At 39.7% G+C, this 23,082-nt stretch overlaps 1 protein-coding gene across 2 annotated transcripts in view; it reads left to right on the forward strand.

Annotated features, from left to right (window-relative positions):
- The first annotated feature begins 15,027 nt into the window (after positions 1-15,027).
- The window catches only part of sv2 (synaptic vesicle glycoprotein 2), a 58,738-nt gene continuing 50,683 nt past the window's right edge, over positions 15,028-23,082 (forward strand). For both annotated transcript variants that reach the window (XM_039773560.1, XM_039773561.1), the window contains exon 1: positions 15,028-15,206. In XM_039773560.1, coding sequence (XP_039629494.1) covers positions 15,110-15,206 — 97 coding nt within the window. In that variant the 5' untranslated portion in view covers positions 15,028-15,109. The remainder of the gene's footprint in view (positions 15,207-23,082) is intronic.

The following is a 23,082-nucleotide window of genomic DNA, read 5'->3' on the forward strand; positions in this document are numbered from 1 at the left end:
ACTTAATTCACATGTCCAGTCACATGTGTGATGTGTTTTTTAGTTAGTCAGATGACTGGCACTGCATGGAGTCAACAAGAGAGGTGTATTGTGGAGTGTGGCCACTAAGGTTCACTCTTATGGAGTCATTTAAATGTTCATCTGTCAGTCTTTGATTTCATGACATTCATGTCAGAAAAGGCAGATTCACAGAGGTCTGTTGACCCAAGCAAAGCAGACATTTTCAGAGCTGCTTGGTGAAGATTCTTATAGTTACCTGGCTCTACTAAGCTCCAAAAATGCTGAGGATGCTGTTGAGACTTTAACTGCACATTATTCTGAAGGTTTACTAATATATAATATATAAAATCCAATGTCTCTCTGTACGCTTTTCACATGAGAACTACTTAAAGGATTTAGATAATTTTTTTTTATACAATTTGCTTGAACATTTCGGTTGATTTTGTGACTTCTCTCATCTCGCTATGTATCACAGTTCACTTTTGGTACCGATTTATTTGCGTGAATCCGAGATCCATGCAACAGGCTGGTGGGAGGGGCCTTCCTCACTCACGCGCCAGCTTCGGGGCGGGTCCTTAACTCCGCTTAGCTAGCGAACGAAAGAACAATTGAATTCAACTTTGTTTGATATTTAAAATAAAGTGTTACTTAGGTCTTGATGAATTTGAGTCCGGATATTCTCTTAAGTGTATGCCACATTGAAAAGATAGATTGCAATTCAAATTATGGATCGTGATATGATTTTTTGGAAAGTTCTCCCACCCCTAATTTGACTAATCAAGTTTTCAGGTTTATGTAAGATTCATTAACCCTTTGGCAAGCTACCGGTAGCTCGCGAGTGATGTGTTGGAGACCCCTGCTCTAAACTGACTTGATGTGCTAAACTCATTTTGACGTGCACATAAACATGTCCAGTGGTTCAATGGCACCTTGTCCAGTTATATTCCTTGCCATGTCACTTAGGCCTTTACCTTTTGTGCCACTGAAATGGAATTGGTGGCTAAGAAAATGAATGGATAAGTTATGTTTAGAATTTGAAGTCAGGCTGCGGTTAATTTAGGCCAATTGTTAGACTTAAATTTGGGTTTAGGCTTTGTAATTAAGGGATACATTTGGCTTAATGGGCTAAGTTTAGGTTTACGCCTTGCTATTAGCTTTGGTTAGATAATTGGTGCAGTGATTAATACTGTGTCTTTTTGGACACAGAAACCTGAGTGCAGATTCTGTGCAGTCTTCAGTATGGAGTCTGAACATTTTCCTTGTATTTCTGTGTGCTTTTCTTTGGGTGCTCTGGTTTTTTTGCCCATAGATGTTCGTGTTAGCTTCTCTGGTGTCTCCAAAATGGAACTGTGTGAATGTGAGTGGGCCCTACAATGGACTAGCTCCCTGTCCAGGGTTGGATCCAATAGACTCCAGAGCAGCGCAGCCCTGAACTGACTTAAATAGGGTTGTTAATGCATGTACTGCGTGTTTAGATGTTACTTTAGATTTAGGCTTATGGGTTAGAGTAACATTTAAGCTAGGGTTTAGGTTTAGACATTATGGGTTAGATTCAGCATTAGGCATTAGACTAGATTTGTTGTGCTAGTCTTAAATGTACTTGTACTTAATTTGTTTATGAGAGCCCTATTTTTAAGAAAGGGTCTACTTTCATTTTTTAATAGACTCTCTTGAAAACCTGACAGACGATAATCTTCAATCCTGTTCTGTTGAGCTGGATGGTTTCCTATACGTTTACTTTCATTTCTTATATTTTATCACTTTATCCTTCATTTATGACATTTGCACCCTTGACTGTCTTTAGTTTCTTTTTAGTTTTCATCCACTGCATCCTTTTTGTTTTGGTTTAGAACTTAGATTAAGGGTTCAGGTGTAGTAATTTGGATTAGGGTTAGCTGAACCAAAACTTTGCATCTCTGTATTTAGTAAATTATTGCCCATTCCATATAGCAAATTGGCTGGACAACATAAGCGGAGCTTAAGCTGTGGCCGGGAGGAGTGCCCCTAACAGATACACTGTATTACACTTACCGGTAACTAAATCTCCAAGAACGGATTGCCTTTTTCCTAAAAAAAAAAATAAATTAAGGCCACAACTAATTTAAGTGATTTGCAGAGTCCCAAAAATAGCTGGCATGCCAGCTGGGCCACCTTGCAAATAACAGAGAGCATCAAGCATCAAGGAAATAAAAGGGCACATGAGAGTGCTGAAGCATATCACCAGTGGCAAAAAGGAGAGATCTAATTCAGACATCCGTTTTGCAGAGTTTGGGTCACAAGTGAGATGTCACTTTCTGGGAATGGCCAATTTTATATACGCCAGACCAGTAGGGGTGGGACTTGTGGTTGACGGTGGGGCATAGTCAGTCAGTTTTCTGTGGCCTCTTCTCAGAACTGCAGAGGAAAGAAACAAGGCAGTTAGCAACAGAGCCCCCTCTTGTCCCGGGGTGCTACCACATACCTGAACAGAACCGGCAAGGTGATCCTCAGACTTTCATGTGTAACAATGTTAATAATCTATGAATAAAGTAATTTAACCTCACCTACTCTTAAAACAGAGGAACATTTTGTAATGCATAAATTACAGAATACTGTTTCCAATTCCTCTTGAGAGAGGTCACTTCAACTTGTATATTCTGTATTCAGTATTGTGCTCTTTTACATGTCAGATAGTCACTCCTCAAGCAGATATCTAAAGTAAATGAACACAAAGAATGCATGTGTATTCACCTGTCTGTGTTGTTAATGTGCTTCTTGTCCAAACTGCAGAGTGGTGGTCTAAGCAAACCACACTTCACACACACCACCATTACAAAATATGTAATAAATAAAAATGTCTCTTTGCTGAAGTAAATCAAAAATTAAAAGTGTTTTAACTTTCCATCCATTTTCAAAATTCACATAACCAGAGCAGGAATGTAGAGAAGCAGGAGCCGAACTCAGCAAGAATCTGGCTAAAGGTTTCTGTAATTTCATTAACATTAATAGAACTTGTGTAATTTTTTATAATTTCAAAGTTTTGAACAAGTTTTTGTAAGTGTGATTTAGATTATATTGTAACTTTATAGTATGAACAATTTAGGTGTGAAAAAATGCTATTATTTTTTATGGTTCCTCTGCCTAGTAAGCTTCAATGTCAAACTCATGGTGGACAACTAAATTACACATGCGAATGAAGTGAGTCTTTACAACTGGGATTTGATGTTTTTGCCAATGAATCTATATCTAGGTTGACCTAAGTTGTAGGTATGACCTACATTGAGATAACTGATCATTAACATCTGTGCACTGCAAGCTTACTTAAGCTGATTAAGACTTCAGCAGCAGTAGAGAAGAATTAGGGAGTTTTCAAAATGGTATTCATTTTCAAATAGTGAGTAAAGACACAAAAGACAAATAAAGAGGTCTGGGGCAACTTGAAGGCAAACCCTGTATATTATAAATACGCAAAAAGTGTAAAAAAAAAAAAGTGCTGTCTGGGAAAATTGAGTCTTTCTGGAAATCAGTTGGACTGCCCAAGATGGAAGCTCTTCCTGTTGTGGTGGTTTCTGGGAGGAAGAGGTAGGTCCAGTTAGTCTGACCCCAGAAATGACATCATCAGTGGAAATAAGTCAGTCTGTCTTTCTGTACAAGGAAAAGGAAAAGATATGTTGTTTTTACAGAGCACCCCCATTAAGTCTTGGTGGAGAATCGCAATCACATTAGACCTTAAGCTGTTCACCAAGCACATTCGTGTGACAAATGTCATGTGGTTTGTAATGGCTTAGGTGGTTTGGAGATGTCAAGGTGCATACCTAGGGGGTGGAGATTAAGGGTCATAAATCATATTTGAGGGACCATAAGCCTCCCTTTTCACAAAACAAGTCTCTTCTACTATGGACTTGTGTTTTAACATGTTTACGGCTGTAGGTTTATAGGGTTGATATTGTTATATACTATGTGTATACTGGTTGTATTTTCCAAGTTTTAAGACCTGCTAAGGACTAGGGGCCTCGTGTATAAATGGTGCGTATGCACAAAAATGTGGCATACTCCCGTTTCCACACTCACATCGCGATGTATAAAAACTAAACTTGGTGTAAAGCCACGGACATTTTCACGCTAGCTCAAATCCTGGCGTACTCAAGTTCTCCGCTTGGTTTTGCAAACTGCCGTCACCCAGCGTCAAAGCAGTGCTACTGTTCCAGTGCGGATTCCCTTTCTTTTTAAGATCCACATCCCTGACGTGGCTTTATCATATACACTGAAGTTAACCGCATATTGTTTATTAGTTTAAGGCATCTGATTGTAATTAACCTGTATCAATATAATGGTCCACGGAATGGCCAAACTATTCCAAATACCATAGCTGCTTTAGCATTGTTACTCTCACTGCACCTTCTTCTTTTTCTTTCAGCTGCTCCCGTTAGGGGTTGCCACAGCGGATCTTTTTTTCCATATTACTCTCACTGCACCACTCTGAGTATTTATATCCCTGTATCTGAGTGGGGAATCACAGCTCTACAGCAGCTGATTGGAAAGAGAATTATCGATATACAACATCAAGCACACACTGCCTCTGCCATTGGCACTGTCTTTTGAACTGCTCTCATATGGTAAACGATTCAGAGCCTTTCCTGTACGCACCTCGTGGTTCAGAAACAGTTTCATCCCAAGAACTATAAACGCACTCAATCAGTCTATCAAGTGCTCCTTGTAGAACTGTTTGTACTTATAAGTACAATTACCTCACTGTAAACTTGCGATATAGTTATAATATTGCACAACCTGAGCCACTTTAGCGTGTATTCACATATGATGATGATATCATTTTAAGATGAAATGCAGCAAAATATGTTCATTACATTATACAGATAAAATGTTAACATCATTTAAATAATCTATATTGCTAATAATTAAACATGTGAGGACACAATGTTGCAGCACTGGCAAGTAGCTGGCGCCCCGTTCAGAGATTGTTCCTGCCTCACACTGTATTCTTGCTGGGGCTGGCATGACACTGGAAGGATAGATGGATTGAATAATTAAACATGTGCTACGGAGATATTTCAATGCTCCTTAAACGTTTTGAAGAATCGGAGTTCTAAGCTTACAGATGGCTTAACGTCTATTCCATAGCTGATTGTGTGGCGATTTGGTACTTGGAGAAAGAAAAGGAAGGACAGGAATTGAAAGAGACAGTACTGCTGCAATAAATTATTTCATTGAAGTTCGTGCATGGCGCAGCAAGCGGGAGGCAGGAACAATCTCTGGATGGGGCGCCTGTTCGTCACTATTACTGCGCCACCGTGTTCCCATGTTTAATACATGTTTTAATTGATATGATATGAATACTGAAATGATATTAAGTATACATCTCATTATTTAAATTATTCAGAGAGCTCTAATATCACAAATGTAATGGATTCTGTGTCCTTTTGGAGGAAGAGAAAGCCCATTTAAGAAGCACATAGTAAGTCACACACATAGAGAAAAAATACAATACAAAGCATTTAACATGCTACTTTAGTTACGATGGTATTTGTGAAACTAATAAATTAAAGATTTTAAGATGAAGTTAATGATGTTCTACTTTAATGACAAGATAAACTACGTGATTAAAGTGGAAATTTTGAGATTAAAGTTGACATTTCGAGCTTTTTTCCCACTGTATCCCTATTTTTTTTCTTTTCCCTGTACCCTAATAAGCTTTCATATGACACTGAGATGGTGAGCTACGACTCGCCTTTTCACGGCAACTTTGATATCTGACAGCTTCTTTTTTATTTTGGACACTGTGCAACTTTGGGAACTTGAGCTTTTGAGTTTCTCTGACACTCTATGTCACTTGATCAACTGTCTTTTGCTGTGATTAAGTCACTGTTTGTGTTGCAATTACTTAATACGTTTTCCTTAATTTTTCACTTAAGGTGGCCTCAAGAATGATTGAAGATATGAAGAGGTAGGGGAAGTGACGGCGAACGTGGTAGGGATGAGAATGGAGCATGTATGCATGCGCCGCACGGCCACCTTGCTGGCTGTTTCTGAGAGTTGATTCTACAATAGGATAAAATAAAAATAAAGAGAAGAATAATTTTGGAGGTCACGTAATACATGTGTACCAAATTTCAGGTCAATAGGTCAAACGGTTTGCGAGCTACAGGTGATTTACAGTGCATCCGGAAAGAATTCACAGCGCATCACTTTTTCCACATTTTGTTATGTTACAGCCTTATTCCAAAATGGATTAAATTCATTTTTTTACTCAGAAAAAATGCATCCAATCAATTAATAGATAAATAAATTAAAAAAAAATAAACTTAATGAGTACATCAGGTGAAAGCATTGAATTGCCTAATTGTTGTGGCACAAAAAAAAGTTGAGGTTCTGCAAAACAAAGCTACACACGTTTCACTGTTAAGAGCCAATGGGGCCCAGACCCACCAGATGTTGTGCAAAATAAGAAATAAAAATAAGTAATAAGCTTTTCTCAGTAATTTTCAGTAACTTACTATTAAAATGTTTATAACAACCCTCAACTTTGTCTTCCTAAGAATTTTTCCAATTTTCTGTAATATGCTTAATCTGATTCAGGAGCGGACCGGGTCTCAAAACTGGCCCGGTCATCCTTCAACGAGTGAGGTGGCAAGGTCAACCCACCCGGCTCATTATTCATTGGAATTTTCTTAAAATTTGTGATGAGTACACAGCTCGCTACTTGCTATGAGTCTATGATATGAAATCTATCTAAACTGTTGCCAAACTTAATCTGTACTCTGCTATTTAGACACAAGTTAAAATTTGATGACATACTTAGAAATAAAATGTAATGAAAAATTAAAAATTTATTAACATGGCTTACATGTTATTAGAGTACATGTCAAATGTCAATGTCGTATCCAACTGCCGTTACCCTAGTAGGTTAGTAGCTGCTCATTTAAAATGGAATATATTATAACCGAGGTTATAATGAAAACCTCACATGATTGAAATGTTCCATCAACTTAACGATAAACTATAAATGTTCCGTCCTAATATGAAAAATTGTTATCCTGTGCTTTATAACTTTATTTCATCATACTAGTAATTGCAGCTAAAAACACTAATTATCGCTCACGCTGATGACTAGAGAACAATAAAATGCATAATACATAATCTAAACTAATTATTAGTACCGAAGAATTTAAACACTAGATATGGGATACAATAAATTGCAATAATGTATATGCTAACCGAAATGTAGCAATGTTGAAACAGAAATCGGAAAAAGGCAGTTCTGACCAAATTTTTCGCGGCAACGTTGTGTACTGACAACTAAAACAATTTGATGACGTAATATGGTATATTATATAGGACTATATAAATCACAGTACCGGACTGATAATGTTTAGTAGCTTTGTAGCTTAGAAAATCAATTTTAATGTCAAACAGTAACCAGTACATAAAATTTATTTCATGAAAAGGCCAGCTCATGACCAGACCAGAGGCCGCAGCCCACCGGGCATTGCCCAAATGGCCAGTCTGCCCCGATCTGATTACTTATCTTAGAAAAAAATACTTCATGCAGTATGTGAAACTGTCTTCATGTTCAGTGCTGCAAGCTTGCTTTCAGCTGAAGAAGTGGACCAATTGGCTCTTCAGTGTCCTCTGTACTTGTGGATGTGTATGCACATGTGCAACTGGAACTTACCGGTTTAGAAATGAGGCTTGTAAGTCATTTTCCATATTGAAATGAGGATCTTCTCGTTTTTTTTTTTGTTTTTTTTTTTTAATTGTGTGTTTGCACTTGTGGTTCGAGCTTTTCACAGTTGTAGCCATGCAGTACATGCCAACAATAATGTATAAAATGTCCAGCACCATTTGCCCCCTTAAATCCAGCCACAATCATTTCAAAAAAGAGAAAGGAGATCAATATCACAAATGCTTTGTTCACAAGACATTACACTGCGTCTTAATTTCACCTATCGTTGGGGACACTCTAAGCTTGAAAAGGTCAAAAATGAAGCTAATGTGTGTGTTCCTTCTTCATTGCAGAAAACCAGCCAGCTGTATGATGCTCCTGTTTCAAAGAATCTCAGAATACTGCTGCAGAAAGAACAGGTATGTATGTAGAAAACCATTTATTAAATTGTTTACTTGCCATGTCCTGACTACAAATGACTGGCCACACTGTTTTAAGTGCTGCTAAGCCAAATGTGCAGTTCGAGTCATGCTGTGTGTAGTTTGCTGGTTCTTTCCATGCTATGTGCAGCCTCACCTCAAAGACAGCCAGTTCTGTTGCTGTTTCAACATAGGCATTTCATAACCAATATATTTTTCTGACTAGAAGATGATTACAAGGCTCTGAGTTGACTTAGCATTTAAGTCTATATGACAGTACTTTGACAGATGATGACAGTCTTAAGAGGATATCACAGTGATCTGATGCCAAATGAGACTGACCTGGCACCAGCATTCCATTGACTGATTGTTCTGGAACATTAAAGTTGTCTGAACTTGCATTTCTCATTAGTCATTAGCAAAAGATGGACAGATACTTTTAGTTAGGCTAGTCGATGTTTACATTAGAGAAGTTAGAACACATATAGGAACATTCTGGTATGGCTCCACCTAAAATTGCCAAGCCAAGAACTCTTGAGTTTATTATGATGCTCTCCTTTTGTGCCTAGGTGCATTTTCCAGCCACACCCCAAAATGGGCACATGCCGGCTTATTTGGAGACTCGAAAGGAGCTGAATGTGAGCAAGGGAGGGTATAGGTGCATGTATAGGGTTACTTAAGTTGATTTTCAAAAAGAAGGATGGGGTGATCATCAACATTTGGAACATGACTTCACAGCAATTAATTTTGTTAATCGATTTAAACTATTTACTATTATTATTTTTTGCTATTGAACTTCTTAGTTAACTTTTTAAGCAGTGTCAGGGTTGCTAGTTCTTTTTCAAAATGGCAAAAAAAGATATTGCCATACAAGTTTTTCTTTTTTAAGTCCTCATTATTAGAAAAAAAATGATGCTTTCAAACATTATGAATCATAGTGGAACAAGTCAAGCACTGTTACTTACCATGACTGTAAAAATATACACGAACCCTAGGGCTTTCGTTGATCTGCAACTAGCATAATAATAACTTGATCGTGTGAAATGACCAAACAAATGACTCAATAGCAGTCACAGCATCCTCTGTTTTACCTGAGGGTATTGCACAAAAGTAGAATTAAGAAAGCCAGGATAACAGAACAGTCGCGGCTTGACCTAGTTTAATCAGTGCATCCTGGCTTAATCCGTTGCACGTTTGCTGAGCCAGGATGAGAACGCGCGGATATGTTAAGCCAGGTGTATATAGTTTGGATAAATGCGCGTTCATGGTATTCTTAAAAAGATCACGAAATCGATCACAGAATCACCGATGCAAAAATGGACAAAACCGTGCGGCATACTTTTCGCCTAATGAGCAACAGCTTCTTATGGAAACGTATGAAGAAGTGAAACATATAATATGTAAAAAGGCAATACAGCTGCTGTAATAAAGCAAAGAGAGAATGCCTGGCAAACAATAGCGGACCGATTGAATGCGTAAGTAGTCCAAATAACCAGTGCTCCACTGAAACCCTCATAATTACAATTCAAGGAGTTACTTGTCATTTTCAAAAATAATTGTATACTTTGCCTTAAATGTGTCCAGTGGACATGCATTTAACATGAAGAATAATTGCAAACACTTACCCACTATATGCATCTATTTGATATATTTAGTTTATTTTATGTCTCTAATGTGTTTAATCCTTTTACTCTTATCTATTTGTATGTAGGTTTTGTTTCTAATTAATTTGATGTAATCTATAATCAGATAATTTGCTCTATTTTATCCATCTAATCTATTTTATCATTTGTATCTTTCTATTCCTCTTAAAGAACAAACATGTCTGGCCAAAAAAGGACTTGGCAGCAAGTCAAGATTAAATACAAGAATATTTTGCAGGCTGGTAAGTGACTTGTTTGCTGAGAACATAGGTGACATGTTTGCTGACATTTTATTATCTGTGCTGATTTTAGCCATAAAAAAGAAAAGTCATATTACTGGTACGGGGTGGCCCTCCAACCCAAGACTTCACCCCAGCAGAGGAGCTGGCCCTGGACTCAAATAAAGGGAAGCCAGTGATTGAAGGGATCCAGGGAGGGACAGCCACTGACTCTGGCCCAGCAAGGGATACTGGCCTCTTCATACAATGTACATTATTGCCATACTACTGCGCATGGAAAATATTAAAATCCATTTATATTTTGTTATGTGGACTGTGTGACTTTGCTTTACCTTGCAGTGGCTGGTAACACTCTTACACTTTTGGGATCCCCAGACTATGATTTGCGGTGAGTATTCTTTATTAAATCATTGGCTTTGCGTGTTCTGTCAAAAATATCAATACCAGTAATGAATATGGCAGAGGGAAGCCACATCTACAGCAGTGGAGTGCACTTCTGCCGATGATGAGACCGTGTCGTTGGACTCTAGAAGGCTCGAGGTATCATGTCAATTTTGTGGAAATGGACACATTTTTAAGTTTATAATAGATAAGAAGTCAGGAAGTGGTACTAATAGAAAATATCATTTGTTAAAGGATCCTGACATTGGGCAGTCTGATAAGCAGCCTGGTAACATAGTGAGTATTGCCTAAAGTAAATTTACATTATGCAAAAATTGTGCTATGCTAACAAAAGGTGTTCACAGAATTCACAAACTGTCAGACATCTCTACACAACACATCTTAAGAGACAGATCGAGCTTTCAGAAGTCAAGATTGATGTGAACAAAAGAAAGCTGCAGGACATGGACCTTGACATGCAAATTAAACGCAAGACACTGAGGAAACTAGAACTGGAAATCCAGAAACTACAAACAGAAGTAAGTGACTTCAGTTCATACTGTAACCATGACTGTAACCCAATGTATTAATCATCATAATTTGTTCTGTCCACAGCTCCAAGCTGACAAGTGATAACAGCAAAATAATAAAAGAAAAATATTCCAAAACCATTGTGGTCTTCTACAATTTTTTTATGACTGTCAGGTACACTTTATAGTGATCGATCCAGTGAAGTGGAACTAGAATTTGGGAAGATAACCACAGTGTGTGCTACTGATGCCAAATAAAATGCATGTACACATGAAAAGTTATATAGCCTACATTATCCTTTATTAAGGGATGGGCTAAATCAAAACTAAATTAACTGAAATAATTTGCAATGTATTGTTCTCTAACAAGTCTACCATTTCTGTTATCTGGGAATATGGCAGCATTGTCCCAATCAACATCCAAAGCAACTCTGGGAGCCCTTTCTTTTCTTAGGCTGGCAATATTGTGCAGCACTGTGCAGGCAACAGTCACGTCGCATGCTCTGTCTGGGAAGACCCTCAGGTGGTGCAGGCACTGAAATCGGGATTTCAGGAGGCCGAAGGTCATTTCAATTCGAGCCCTGGTTTTGGCATGGGCATGGTTGTAAGCTTGCTGTGCTGGGGTTTGGGGGTCTGTAAGGGAGTCATCAGAAATGTCTCACAGGCATAACCTTTGTCCCCAGCAGCACACCAGAGAACTCACCTGTGAATACAAAACATAATTCTTACAAGTACTGTACTCTTGCTGTTCAAGGTGCTTAAAAAATGGGGTGGTTTACCTAGAGAGAGTCTCTGGTAAATTCTACTGCCCGAAAGATTCTGGAGTCGTGGACTGAGCCAGGCCACTTTGCCTCTAAATTTGTGATAAGGCAGTCAGCATCACAGATCATCTGTAACAATATATAGCCTATTAAGGTAATTTAATGCACAGAATAATTATGTAGCTGACAGTAACCATTACTTATTCTTACCTGAACATTGACACTGTGGAAGGATTTCCTGTTCACATAATCTCCCTCATGTGCCCCTGAGGCGTTGGATACGAATATGGGTGCAATCCACTGTACCAATTACATTAGGAAAAGCTATAACACAAAACAATGACTGTCATACTGTGACTGTGCTAATGTAACATTTTGTAGTAATCTGTTATTATTCATGTTACCTGCAATCTTGTAGAACTCCTCCTTGATGTGGATGAATCTTCTGTGGCCAGGAAGGTGATAAATATGTGCTGTGAACGGCACCCGGGCACAGACAGGCGGACATGTTGTTATCACACCACCACACGTTTATTTACAAAATATTTACAATTATTATGGTCACCAAGACCCCAGTCCATTGGTCACAAAGACCCCAGTTCACTGGTCACAAAGACCCCAGTTCCTTGGTCACAAAGACCCAGTCACGTGCACAAAACCCCAAACCCTCAATGTCCTGGCCACAATGCCTTTCTTGGCCGCCTCCACTCTCCACTGCTTCGTCCTCCTTCCACCCGACTCCAGCCTTGAATGAAGGAGACGGCCCCTTTATGGAGGACCCGGATGAGCCCAGGTGTTCCCGGCAATCTTCTGCACGCCAGCGTGGCGGAAATGCCGCTGTCCTCCCGGCTGCTCTCCGGCGCCGTCATAAATCTTCCCCAGCACTTCCTGGTGTGGCGGGAGTGCTGGGGAAACAAGTCCCAAGGCATTGGGGCCTCCTGGCGGTGGCCACGGGCCCCTACAGGGAAGAGCTTCAAGCCCTTGACCCGTGGCTCCCAAAGCAACCCGGAAGGCGAACCCACGTGGTCCAGGCAGGGCTCTGACCCTCTTCCGGTCTCTCCTGGCGTCCCGGCGGGTCATGGCCCCTGGCATCCCTGACAGTGCACAAGAGATTTCAATGCCAGACTTACTTTTCTTATTGTGCGGCAAATAGTGGCTTTATTGAGGTTTTCTGCATCACCGACAGAATACAGAAACATGCCACTTGCAAAGAATCGCAGTGCTATGCAGACCATCTGTGGGACAGTGAGAGCATGGCTCCGTGCGGTCCTGTGCTGTATGTTTGGACCCAGCAGCCTACACAAATATCTGATGCCATCACTTGAGAATCTGTACCTCTCAGTCAGATATTCGTCTGAAAAGGCCAATGGGTCTGCCCTATCTCGGAAGACTCTTTCATGCCTGAATGCTCGTCTGAGTATTAAAACTTCCTCATCAACTACATCATTCAACAAAGGGCAAGCCATTGTGGATAGGAAACACACACATCTTTAGTCTATATATACTACGTATTGACCTCGTTACGGACTTAATTGAAACCACATTTGCAAATTGAGGAGCCATTTCTTATCTCATCAACTGCAATAAAATATAATATATTGATATTTTTTATCATTCAACAATACATTTCTACTGTATACTTGCATATATAGATATACATAGTCTATATTCTATTTCTCATATTGTATAGTATAGTTCTTTTGCACTGTGTTGGCATTCATTGTGGACAGCAAAGTAATAATTGCTCAGGAAAATGTGCTTTCCTCACTGGGTGTTTTAAATCTCTTTGAATCTCGAATAATATATATATTCATCAAACCTCTGACAGTGAAATGAACAGCAGTTTTCAATAATAACTAAAATAACAGTACGCATAAATAGATGAATGACAGTATATCTAGTTTTTTAATGCAGGACCATGAAATGACTAAAACACATTAATATCTAGTAGGATTTAGGGAGGAACTAGCCGATAAATCACTAAGATTAATCTTAGCCTGGTTGTTAGCCTGCTCTGGAGCAGGCTAGCTGCAAAGTGTAAATCTCCATAGTAACTTAATGTAGATTAATTTAGCCTCCCTTCATGCAACCGAGTCAGGGCTAAATTCAGCCCGGATAACCAGAAAATCCCAGCTTAATTCCTTATCTTGGTTTTGTGCAATACACCTGGTCTCAATAAATAAAAGCTATATTTAGCTCCAATGTTGTCAACGCCTGTATTTGCTACTGCCAGCTCTGCAGACATTCGGCATTCCCAATCGTTTCATTCTAGTCGCGAACACGAGCATTTACTTTTTAATTCGTCCGTAAAGTTACTATTTTTGAGGGTGTTCTGTACTTATGTGCTGTTTAATCATAACTCGAATTTGCCCGCCCCCCTCAGCAGTCAATCGAGTCGTCCGCGTTTCCAAACAATGCCTGCTACGCAGTGCACAAAGGGCAAATTTATGCTGCGTGAAAGTTCAAACAGAAAACGAAAACAAAAAATCTTGACCTATGTTAGTTTACACAATTTAATGAGCAATTTTAAGAAGTTTCTAAAGCTCGGCCTAATACTTTAAACTTCAAAATGAGGACACGTCCAGAAAAGCGAGGACATCATGTGATCTGCGATGTACTGGCGCCCCGTGACAATTGACAACGCGGAACAGATTACTATATACGAATTTAAAATTCCCTTATGTTCCTAAAAGTATTTGCCCTCAATCGAGTGATCCTGACATCTGAAATGAGTGCTCTGAAAAAAGCCTCAATAACTGTGCGATTTGTAACAACGCCTATTTTCTTAAAATCTACAAGAACAGATCGAAATATCTATCGCACTTAACTAGTCTTTACCAGAGGCCCTTGGTAAATGAAGTTTTTAACCTGTTGCACGACTCCCCTAAAAAGAACGCGCATGCGTACGGCAATCAATGTGCTGTCATTCGCAGCAACGTGTCAGTAGCTGCAGCCAGACAATGTTGGGAGCGGAGAAAATGGTGTTTAAGAGTGGGAACTTTTGATTCTCGCCTGTCTATAGTAGTGTTTCCGAGGCGAGTATAATTATAATAAGACTATATAAAACTTCGGAGTGACTACCGAAAATCTTTTAATCAAAAGAATTAAACAAAGAGTTTTGTTTCCAAAATATACGGCTGTTCATGTAGTAACATCACATACATTTAAAGTTGGGCAGCGCAATATTATAGTATCTCCATCTTCAGTCGTTAACTGTCAGCGTTATACTGGACACTTCACCGACATATTAAACGTAATCGCCAACATTTACTATTAAACATTTTCCCTATCGTATTGCAAAGTCAAGAATGAGTGAGCAAAAAGCATGCAGCTGGCGCTACGTGCTGGATTCTATTTCATCACGTGACATCGTTGTCCCGCCTACACCCACTGACAACGGGGAAGCTCGGTTTAGCGTGGAGGAAAGATGGCAGTCTGGTACTTGATAAGACCGGACCTGGGGTTACACCTTTACGATGTGTAGCCGTATTCCTAAACGAGAAGACTCAGACGGAGCCCGGGAACCACTGCTTGGAAATTCGGGGTCCGTTTTTCATGAGTCACCTGTAGAAGGTACTATTCACTGTAGTGTTGTGAAAGTCTATAGTTAGTAGACTCATGTTTTGAGCATTTTTCATGATGAATTCTTATAAAGTTAATCTTGTAAATCTATTGTTTAAGTAACGAACAAAAACTGGTTCTATTTATTCAACGAAACGCTTATTGTCTTGGTAAACAGATTTGTGCTCGACCCTTTCTTTCCATCTGCTATAGTTCACTTGCATACGCTATTGACGCCGTCACATATTTACATAAATATATACTCAAAAAATAAAAGTATTGTGAAATGTGACAATAGATAAATAACAACAAGAATTTCGAATGTAAATAATTAAATGTGGCGGCACGGTGGCGCTGCTGCCTCGCAGTTAGGAGTCCGGGTTCGCTTCCCGGGTCCTTCCTGCGTGGAGTTTGAATGTTCTCCCAATGTGAGCGTGGGTTTCCTCCGGGTATTCCGATTTCCTCCCACAGTCCAAGGACATGCAGGTTAGGTGCATTGGCGATTCTAAATTGTCCCAAGTATGTGTGTGTGCACGCGCGCGCGCCCTGCCCGGGGTTTGTTACCTGCCTTGCGCCCTGTGTTGCCTGGGATTGGCTCCAGCAGACCCCCGTGGCCCTGTACTTGGGGATATAGCGGGTTAGATAATGGATGGATAATTACACGTGTCACGAAATATATTTTTGCTGGTTATTTATGTATTTAATATTCTTTTATTTCAGTGAAATGGTAACTGTCGCTTTCAGTCGTCACAATTGAGAGTGTGGGCTCTAGTGAATACTCTTTTTTGACTGGTGGATTGTCGGGAGAGTAGATGTAAACCTTCGGCCACATTTACAGCTGTCACTCAAGATGCAAACTCTGGATGATGAACTAGGAGTTTCTTAAAGTAGTTGCCTCATGCAGAAAACCTAGACAATATGGCATAGTCGTTAAGGCTTTGAGCTTCAGACCCTGAGGTTGTGGGTGCAGATACCGCTACAGACACTGTGACCATGAGCAAGTCACTTTCCCTGCAAAAAAAATAAATTCAAATTTATCTGAAATATTGTAAGTTGCTATGGATTAGGGTGTCAGCTAAATAATAACTGCATTTATTTAACATGCATAATCACAAGGTTATGAGTATTTACACGAGCTTCAAAAGTGAAGCAAGGTGGTTCTTTACAATGCAGATGATTCACCAATTAGAACACAAACACACAGAGCCCACTTTTTCAACTTTGACAAGTGACAGTTTTCATTTCAGGGCTTCTTTTATGTTGCAGTGTTGCTCAAATATGTGAAATAACTAAATGCATAAATAAATAAGCAACAGAATATGTATATTGTATCACAATTAATTCTTTATATTATAAAATGGTTTAGTCCACAGAAGGGTGAAGTTCACACCTGGATTGTGTTTTAACTAGAGGCAAGTTCTTGCTGAAATTGGACTTGGTTAATTTTATGACTTGGTAGAATTTTTATTTGCTAAATCATGTCATTCTTATATTGTATGTTTTGTGCTTTTATAGGAGTCATTGAGATGACTTATGACTGAGAGCAGATGAATAATTCTGTTCCCTTAGCTTCCTTCTCTTCTGCTTCTTTTCATATTGTTTTAATAAAGCACATACTTCATAATGAACACACCTGAATGTTTTGTAAATTAATCCATTCAGGAAAGTAATGCGGATAACTAATTTAGAACTTTTAGAAAACATGGATTTGAAAGCTAATACAGTGGGCTAAAAAGTACAGTTGTAGGGTTGTGTTTCCACTTTGGTGTTCCTTGATATAAAATGAATAACATGAAATAAAGAATTATGAAAATCAATTCTGCTTGACACAAATGACAAAGTATTATCTGTATTGTACTAGGGGGCTTTGCCCCCTGCTCGATTTGCTTGCCTCCCTGGGGTGCACTACGCACCAGCCACTTTGCATCTCTGCCTCTCATGTTGTGAATGGGGGGACTGAACGCACACTAAGGAGATGCGCTCAGATCAGATGCTGGCTTGCTGCTATTGCTGCTGAACTGTGCATCGATCATTTAAAAGCTTGTACAGCAGCTGATCTTTTGTCTTACTGCCTTCTCTTGCTGGATGTTAAAGTGTCTTTTTATAATAGAGATATGTTAAGAAACTGCAGAACATCGTAAGCTGGAGAAATAGTTAGTGCTCAGTTTTTACATACAGAGAGTAAATCTGTGTCTTAGGTAAAGATTTTTGCATTTAACTAAGTGCAACCCCATTAGATAATTATCAGTATTGCCTTCTTATTTGCCTCATTACTTCCCAATGAAGAGAAAAATACATTTTTCAAACATGCATTCACCCAGTGTTTCATTTAATCAAAGCAGTTAATTAATGACAAAAATGAAAAGTATGATTTTTTTTTTTAATGAATATATCTGTGTGATGTTGATGCATGAATAAAGGATAGTGTGTATGAATCTTTAAATTGCAACAAGAAATTTCAACTTGATTGGTCACAACATGGAGCCATGATGGATCCCATACCCAACTGCAGTTCGATTTCTACGCATATGGAAAATGAAAAAAGGGGTAGCTTGTGGTTAAGCTGTTCCAAAGTACATTCATATTTGAAAAGTTTTCAGGGTTCCCTCTTCGAATACATCTTTTAATAGAATCTTATTTATACCAGCAGTCACTGGAATCTGTAAGCACTTCCTTCTTTCTGCCCATTCAAGTCTATACCCCTGTTGCTCGCTGCTAGGTTTCAATCCAGCTGGTAGTAGAGGCATTTATTTGCCATGTGTAAAATCTTTTGATTCTTTGTTGTTCTTCCAACAGAAATTTCCTAGAAATTTTTTTCATTTACAGCATGGGGCAACATGATGAAGTGTGTTCCAAAGCGCGATTGCAGCATCTGTGGAAGATTGTTTGTCCGTTGCCTGGGCAACAGCAGACTCGCAGCGCTGTAGTGAAGCTCCACAAAAGCGAACCCTAACAGATCGTGATCGACTATAAGTCCCTGTCTTACACCCCAAAACACGAGGCTGAGTCACAGTACCTTAGCAAAACCAACTTTATTCAGCTTGAAACAGAAACGGCAGTTATTTATTGTAGCGTGATCTGCCACTCTACTATAAACAAACACAGCAGTCAGGCAGGGTTGTGGCCAGGTTAGTGGCCAAGTAATCCTGTTCCCTGCATTTACAATGTTCCTTGCATCACCCATCAAGATCTTTTCTGTCTTCTTTGGTGAAGAGCCGCCCCAGAGCTGTGAGCCTGATGTTGCCCTGGTCATGGATAAAAAGCCATCCACAGACACAGTGATCACACTTCAGGACGCTTTTCGACGTGTTGTCCAGTTGTGGGAGGTCTCAAGAGAGTTTAGAAACCTTACATTTTCTTGAATGAGTGCCGCATTAATAGGTATGTTTCTTGAACGAGCATCACTTAATCACATAAAAACGGCTTTTTCAGTGTCTTCAAATGCAGCAGTTCACATGCATTTGCAACCTGAGATTTTTCTACTTTTTTTGCTCAATCTTTCAAGAAAGTTGACGGTGTCGATGGCGAAATTCCAATTCACTGGCAATGTCTTTTTTCTTTTGGCTGCAATTGAGAGCTGCAAAAATGTAATGTTTTCTTCTGATATAAACTCTAATCGTTTTTTCGTGTCTGCCGTTTCTATATGAGGGTGATAATGAGTTAAATTCCAATGGATGTTTTTCAAATGTTGACAAGCAATAAGCAAAACGTATCACTGAAAACCAACAAAAACAAAAAAAAAAAACAGTACGAGGAAAGTTTGAAGAAACGCACGTCAGCGGAGAATTCTTCCAGCAGATGACCCGTCTCCTGAGAGCAGGTTCCCAACGAAGTGGGACCTACTGCTTCTCCGGGGTCCGGCCCCAAGGAATACTTTGAGTGTGGAGAAACTCTAGAGACAGCACGTGTGTATTAACTTGTGGATTTTTCTGTGAGTATTTGGTGGCAGCATGACAAAGTTGCTTCCGCAAGATCGTGTTAGCTGTGGAGCTCAGCTCGGAGCATATTCTTTTCCTACCTTGTCAATTGTGTAATGCGTTTTTTGAACAGGTTTGATGCATGGAAGTGATCTCTCATACTGCGCTCAGTCAGTTCACGTGAGCTGCTCTCTTGTGTGATGTTGCGATGTCCACGGCTTTATTTAATGTTAGCTAAGACCCAGCACTTAAATGTTTCTCGCTACAGCAATTTTAACTCCGTTACAAAGTGATCCAAAGTCTCGTTTATACCTTGTATCTTCTCATTAAACTTGTATCTCGCGAATAAAGTATTCGACGAAGGCATGAAAAACGGCAGCGGGAGCGTGTCCATAAACTTAATATAAACTTACTGTTTACACCGTGCTTTGTTTCCGCAGTAGCTGCACTTATGAATAAGCTCGTATGCGTTTTTATTCAGTGCTCTTTGGGAGCTCTTCCTTCTTTTCTACGTACTGCGTTCACAGTCAGTTCACGTGATGATGTGACACGCAGCTCCGCCCCCCACGGCCATTGAGCTAAAGTCCATTACAGTATATGGAGAAAAATAGGTTCCAGTTATGACCATTATGCGTAGAATTTCGAAATGAAACCTGCCCAACTTTTGTAAGTAAGCTGTAAGGAATGAGCCTGCCAAATTTCAGCCTTCTACCTACACGGGAAGTTGGAGAATTAGTGATGAGTGAGTGAGTGAGTGAGTGAGTGAGTGAGTCAGTGAAGGCTTTGCCTTTTATTAGTATAGATATACTGTATAACCAAAGGTAACAGTAATTCTTTCTATCATTTTACTTAGACATTGTGTTTTTCATTGGTTCTTTTAATAAACAAGAGTCAACTCAGTCTTGATATTTTTTTTTTATTGCAAAGATTTCTATTCATTTTAATATTTTGTTACTTTCAGTAATTCATACTTGTTTCTTTTGCTATGACTATTATAAGTACATGCCCCAAAAGGAGCAATTTATTAAATATTCTTTATGCTTGCATTTCTTTAGCATTAACTTGCTTCTAGTAAAACATTTTATTATAAAGAGTGGTATTAAGTAGATTAAATTAGAACTAAGAAATTTCTGTGCATAAATCAAATGTTTGCAGAAGTTTCTTGTTTTATAATTATAATTGACTTTTATTAGGGATTAATTGATTTTGTGTTTTCATATTATGTATTACCAGTATGTAATATTTATTGACTCATTTGTTTTCCCAGAGTTCTCTTTATTAGCAACAGACTAAATTCTCCTGAGGCTTAATTTGTAAAACTTTGGGGGGATTTAAGAAAAAAAAACTGTGCATGGCAAAAAAACAGGAAATTATTATATAAGATTTAGAAAAACCTGTCATATATGCATTTCTGTACAATTTATAAATCACAATCACATGGTAAATATGTGTATGTGAACAACCCTTGAATGCAGTCCTGAAACACAGATATATTGAGTATGCTAACAACCTCTTACATATGCACTCATGGTGTTGCAAAATTTCATTGGCTGGTTGAGCAGCTCCCTCATGACACATTGATGCCCGACTTACTGCATTCTGGCGAGCACCACTCCTGAGAGTGCAAAATCATGCGCAGTATTACAGTGCCTCTCCTTTTGTGCTCTAAGATGGTCTAAGGCACCATCGCCTGAGCGTTTAGTCACTATCACATGGCACAAGTAATGATATGATTGCTATTACAGTGAATAGAATAGGACATATAGTATAAAACAGTCAGGATTCAGCTAGTTGCGTTATCAATGAGCCCGCCAACATGTACAGAATCATCACAACTATGAACAAATTAAATGAAACACAGATTGACCCAGGGCACTGAGACACAATGTTTGCCAGTCACATCTTGGATGACTCATTAATGGAATGTAAGTTCTTATAGTTAACAAAAGCAGCTTCAGAACAGAACAGAAAATTTATATTGCTTAATAATGAAAACAAAGTGCAAGAATGTATAAAAAGAAAAGGAATTCAGTTTAACATAAAAATAAATGGAAATAAAGTATACAGTATATGGTACATGAAAGAATAGTACTTTATAAGCAAATTATGTGTGTGCAAAGCTTATTCAATATATAGACCACACTGACACACAGAATATTAAATGAACTTCATGGCTGCCTTTGCCAGGTTGGAAGAGAATATAACCTTTCTAATATATCTGTGGTCTGTCTTTGGGTTTCTTTCCAGTGTACCCAAAGATTAGCACTTCTTGCGCCAGAGTCCATCCTTGCTGGATGCCTAAACCACCACACCTGGCACCTCTCTATACAGACAATAAGGATGTGCTCGTGAGTCCTCCCTGTTTGCTAGGCCTCTTACTATGTAAAATAAAGCAAGTATCTCTGTTCTGGAAACTCATTTTGAGTGCTTCAGTCTTTGATCTCTTGCTTCAGATTACTACCTCAAAGTCTGTCTGTCCATAGATCAGGAAGGAGACATTGACAGATGGGTAGGCTGAGCACACTATACACGTTCTTAGCTTCTCCTTCATTGTGACTGTTTGGTACAACTCCTGCAACAGTACTGAAAAGAGGGTTTCAAATAAAAGCTAAATAGTTTTATTATATGTGTGTAAATGTAATCAAATGTAAATGTGTGTGTATGTATGTGTGTATATCTAATCTATATATATATATATATATATATATATATATATATATATATATATATATATATATATATAGTGAAAAGGTGCTATATAGCGCCCGACCCGGCACAGACTACGCAGAGGCACGTGTTCACACTCAAGGGTTTTTTATTTGTTTACTCTTCAGCCGTGGGCACACGTCTTCCCCGTGTCCCACAGGCCCAACACAGTCCAAGCACAAAAACCCACACAAACCCACACAAACCACTCCTCCCAGGCAACCTCGTCCTCTTCCTCCCGATTCTGGCCCTGATTGCTGGGAGGCAGGCCCTTTTATACCCCACCCGGAAGTGTTCCAGGTGCCTGACCAGCTGGTCTTATTTGCACCTCCGGGTGCGGCTGATAAACCGTCCAGTGTGGTGGCTGGTTCTCTGCAGCACCCCCTAGCGGCCACCCGAGCCCCCAACCAGGCTGTGGAAGACTCCATCTCCCATGGAGCCCTGCGGGTGGTTGGGGAATCACCGTCCGCCATGGAGGCTGCCACCAAGCGTCCCGGGGGAGGTGGCTCCCCCGGAATATACACAACAGGGCCGTCACGGCTGTCCGTCACTATATATATATAGGGGCGGCACGGTGGCGCAGTGGTAGCGCTGCTGCCTCGCAGTTAGGAGACCTGGGTTCGCTTCCCGGGTCCTCCCTGCGTGGAGTTTGCATGTTCTCCCCGTGTCTGCGTGGGTTTCCTCCGGCGCCCGGTTTCCTCCCACAATCCAAAGACATGCAGGTTAGGTGGATTGGCGATTCTAAATTGGCCCTAGTGTGTGCTTGGTGTGTGGGTGTGTTTGTGTGTGTCCTGCGGTGGGTTGGCACCCTGCCCAGGATTGGTTCCTGCCTTGTGCCCTGGGATTGGCTCCAGCGGACCCCCGTGACCCTGTGTTTGGATTCAGCGGGTTAGAAAATGGATGGATGGATATATATATATATATATATATATATAATTTTTTTTTAAATAATACATAAAGCAGAGTCGATGTATGTTTGTTTGTCCGCCATACAAATCTGTACTGGGCAGCTTTGGTCTCTGTGCATCGCTCTTTACGTTTCTTTAAATTGCCAAGAGATGGCGGAAGTGTCCAAGTATGAGAAGGCCAACCGTAGAAATAGAATTACTGCACGCCGCACCAGCACCATTGTATGTCAACGTCGCTGCCACATTGCGAATGGCACTGCTGTGGAGTGAAGTAATGGATAAAGATGCCTCGCACATGTGCTGCTTGGGATTGTACAAACCGCTGTACGCTCCAAACCAGATCCCGGCAGATTACAT

Source organism: Polypterus senegalus, chromosome 12 (genome assembly GCF_016835505.1).
Source record: "Polypterus senegalus isolate Bchr_013 chromosome 12, ASM1683550v1, whole genome shotgun sequence".
In the NCBI taxonomy this organism is placed as follows: Eukaryota; Metazoa; Chordata; class Cladistia; order Polypteriformes; family Polypteridae; genus Polypterus; species Polypterus senegalus.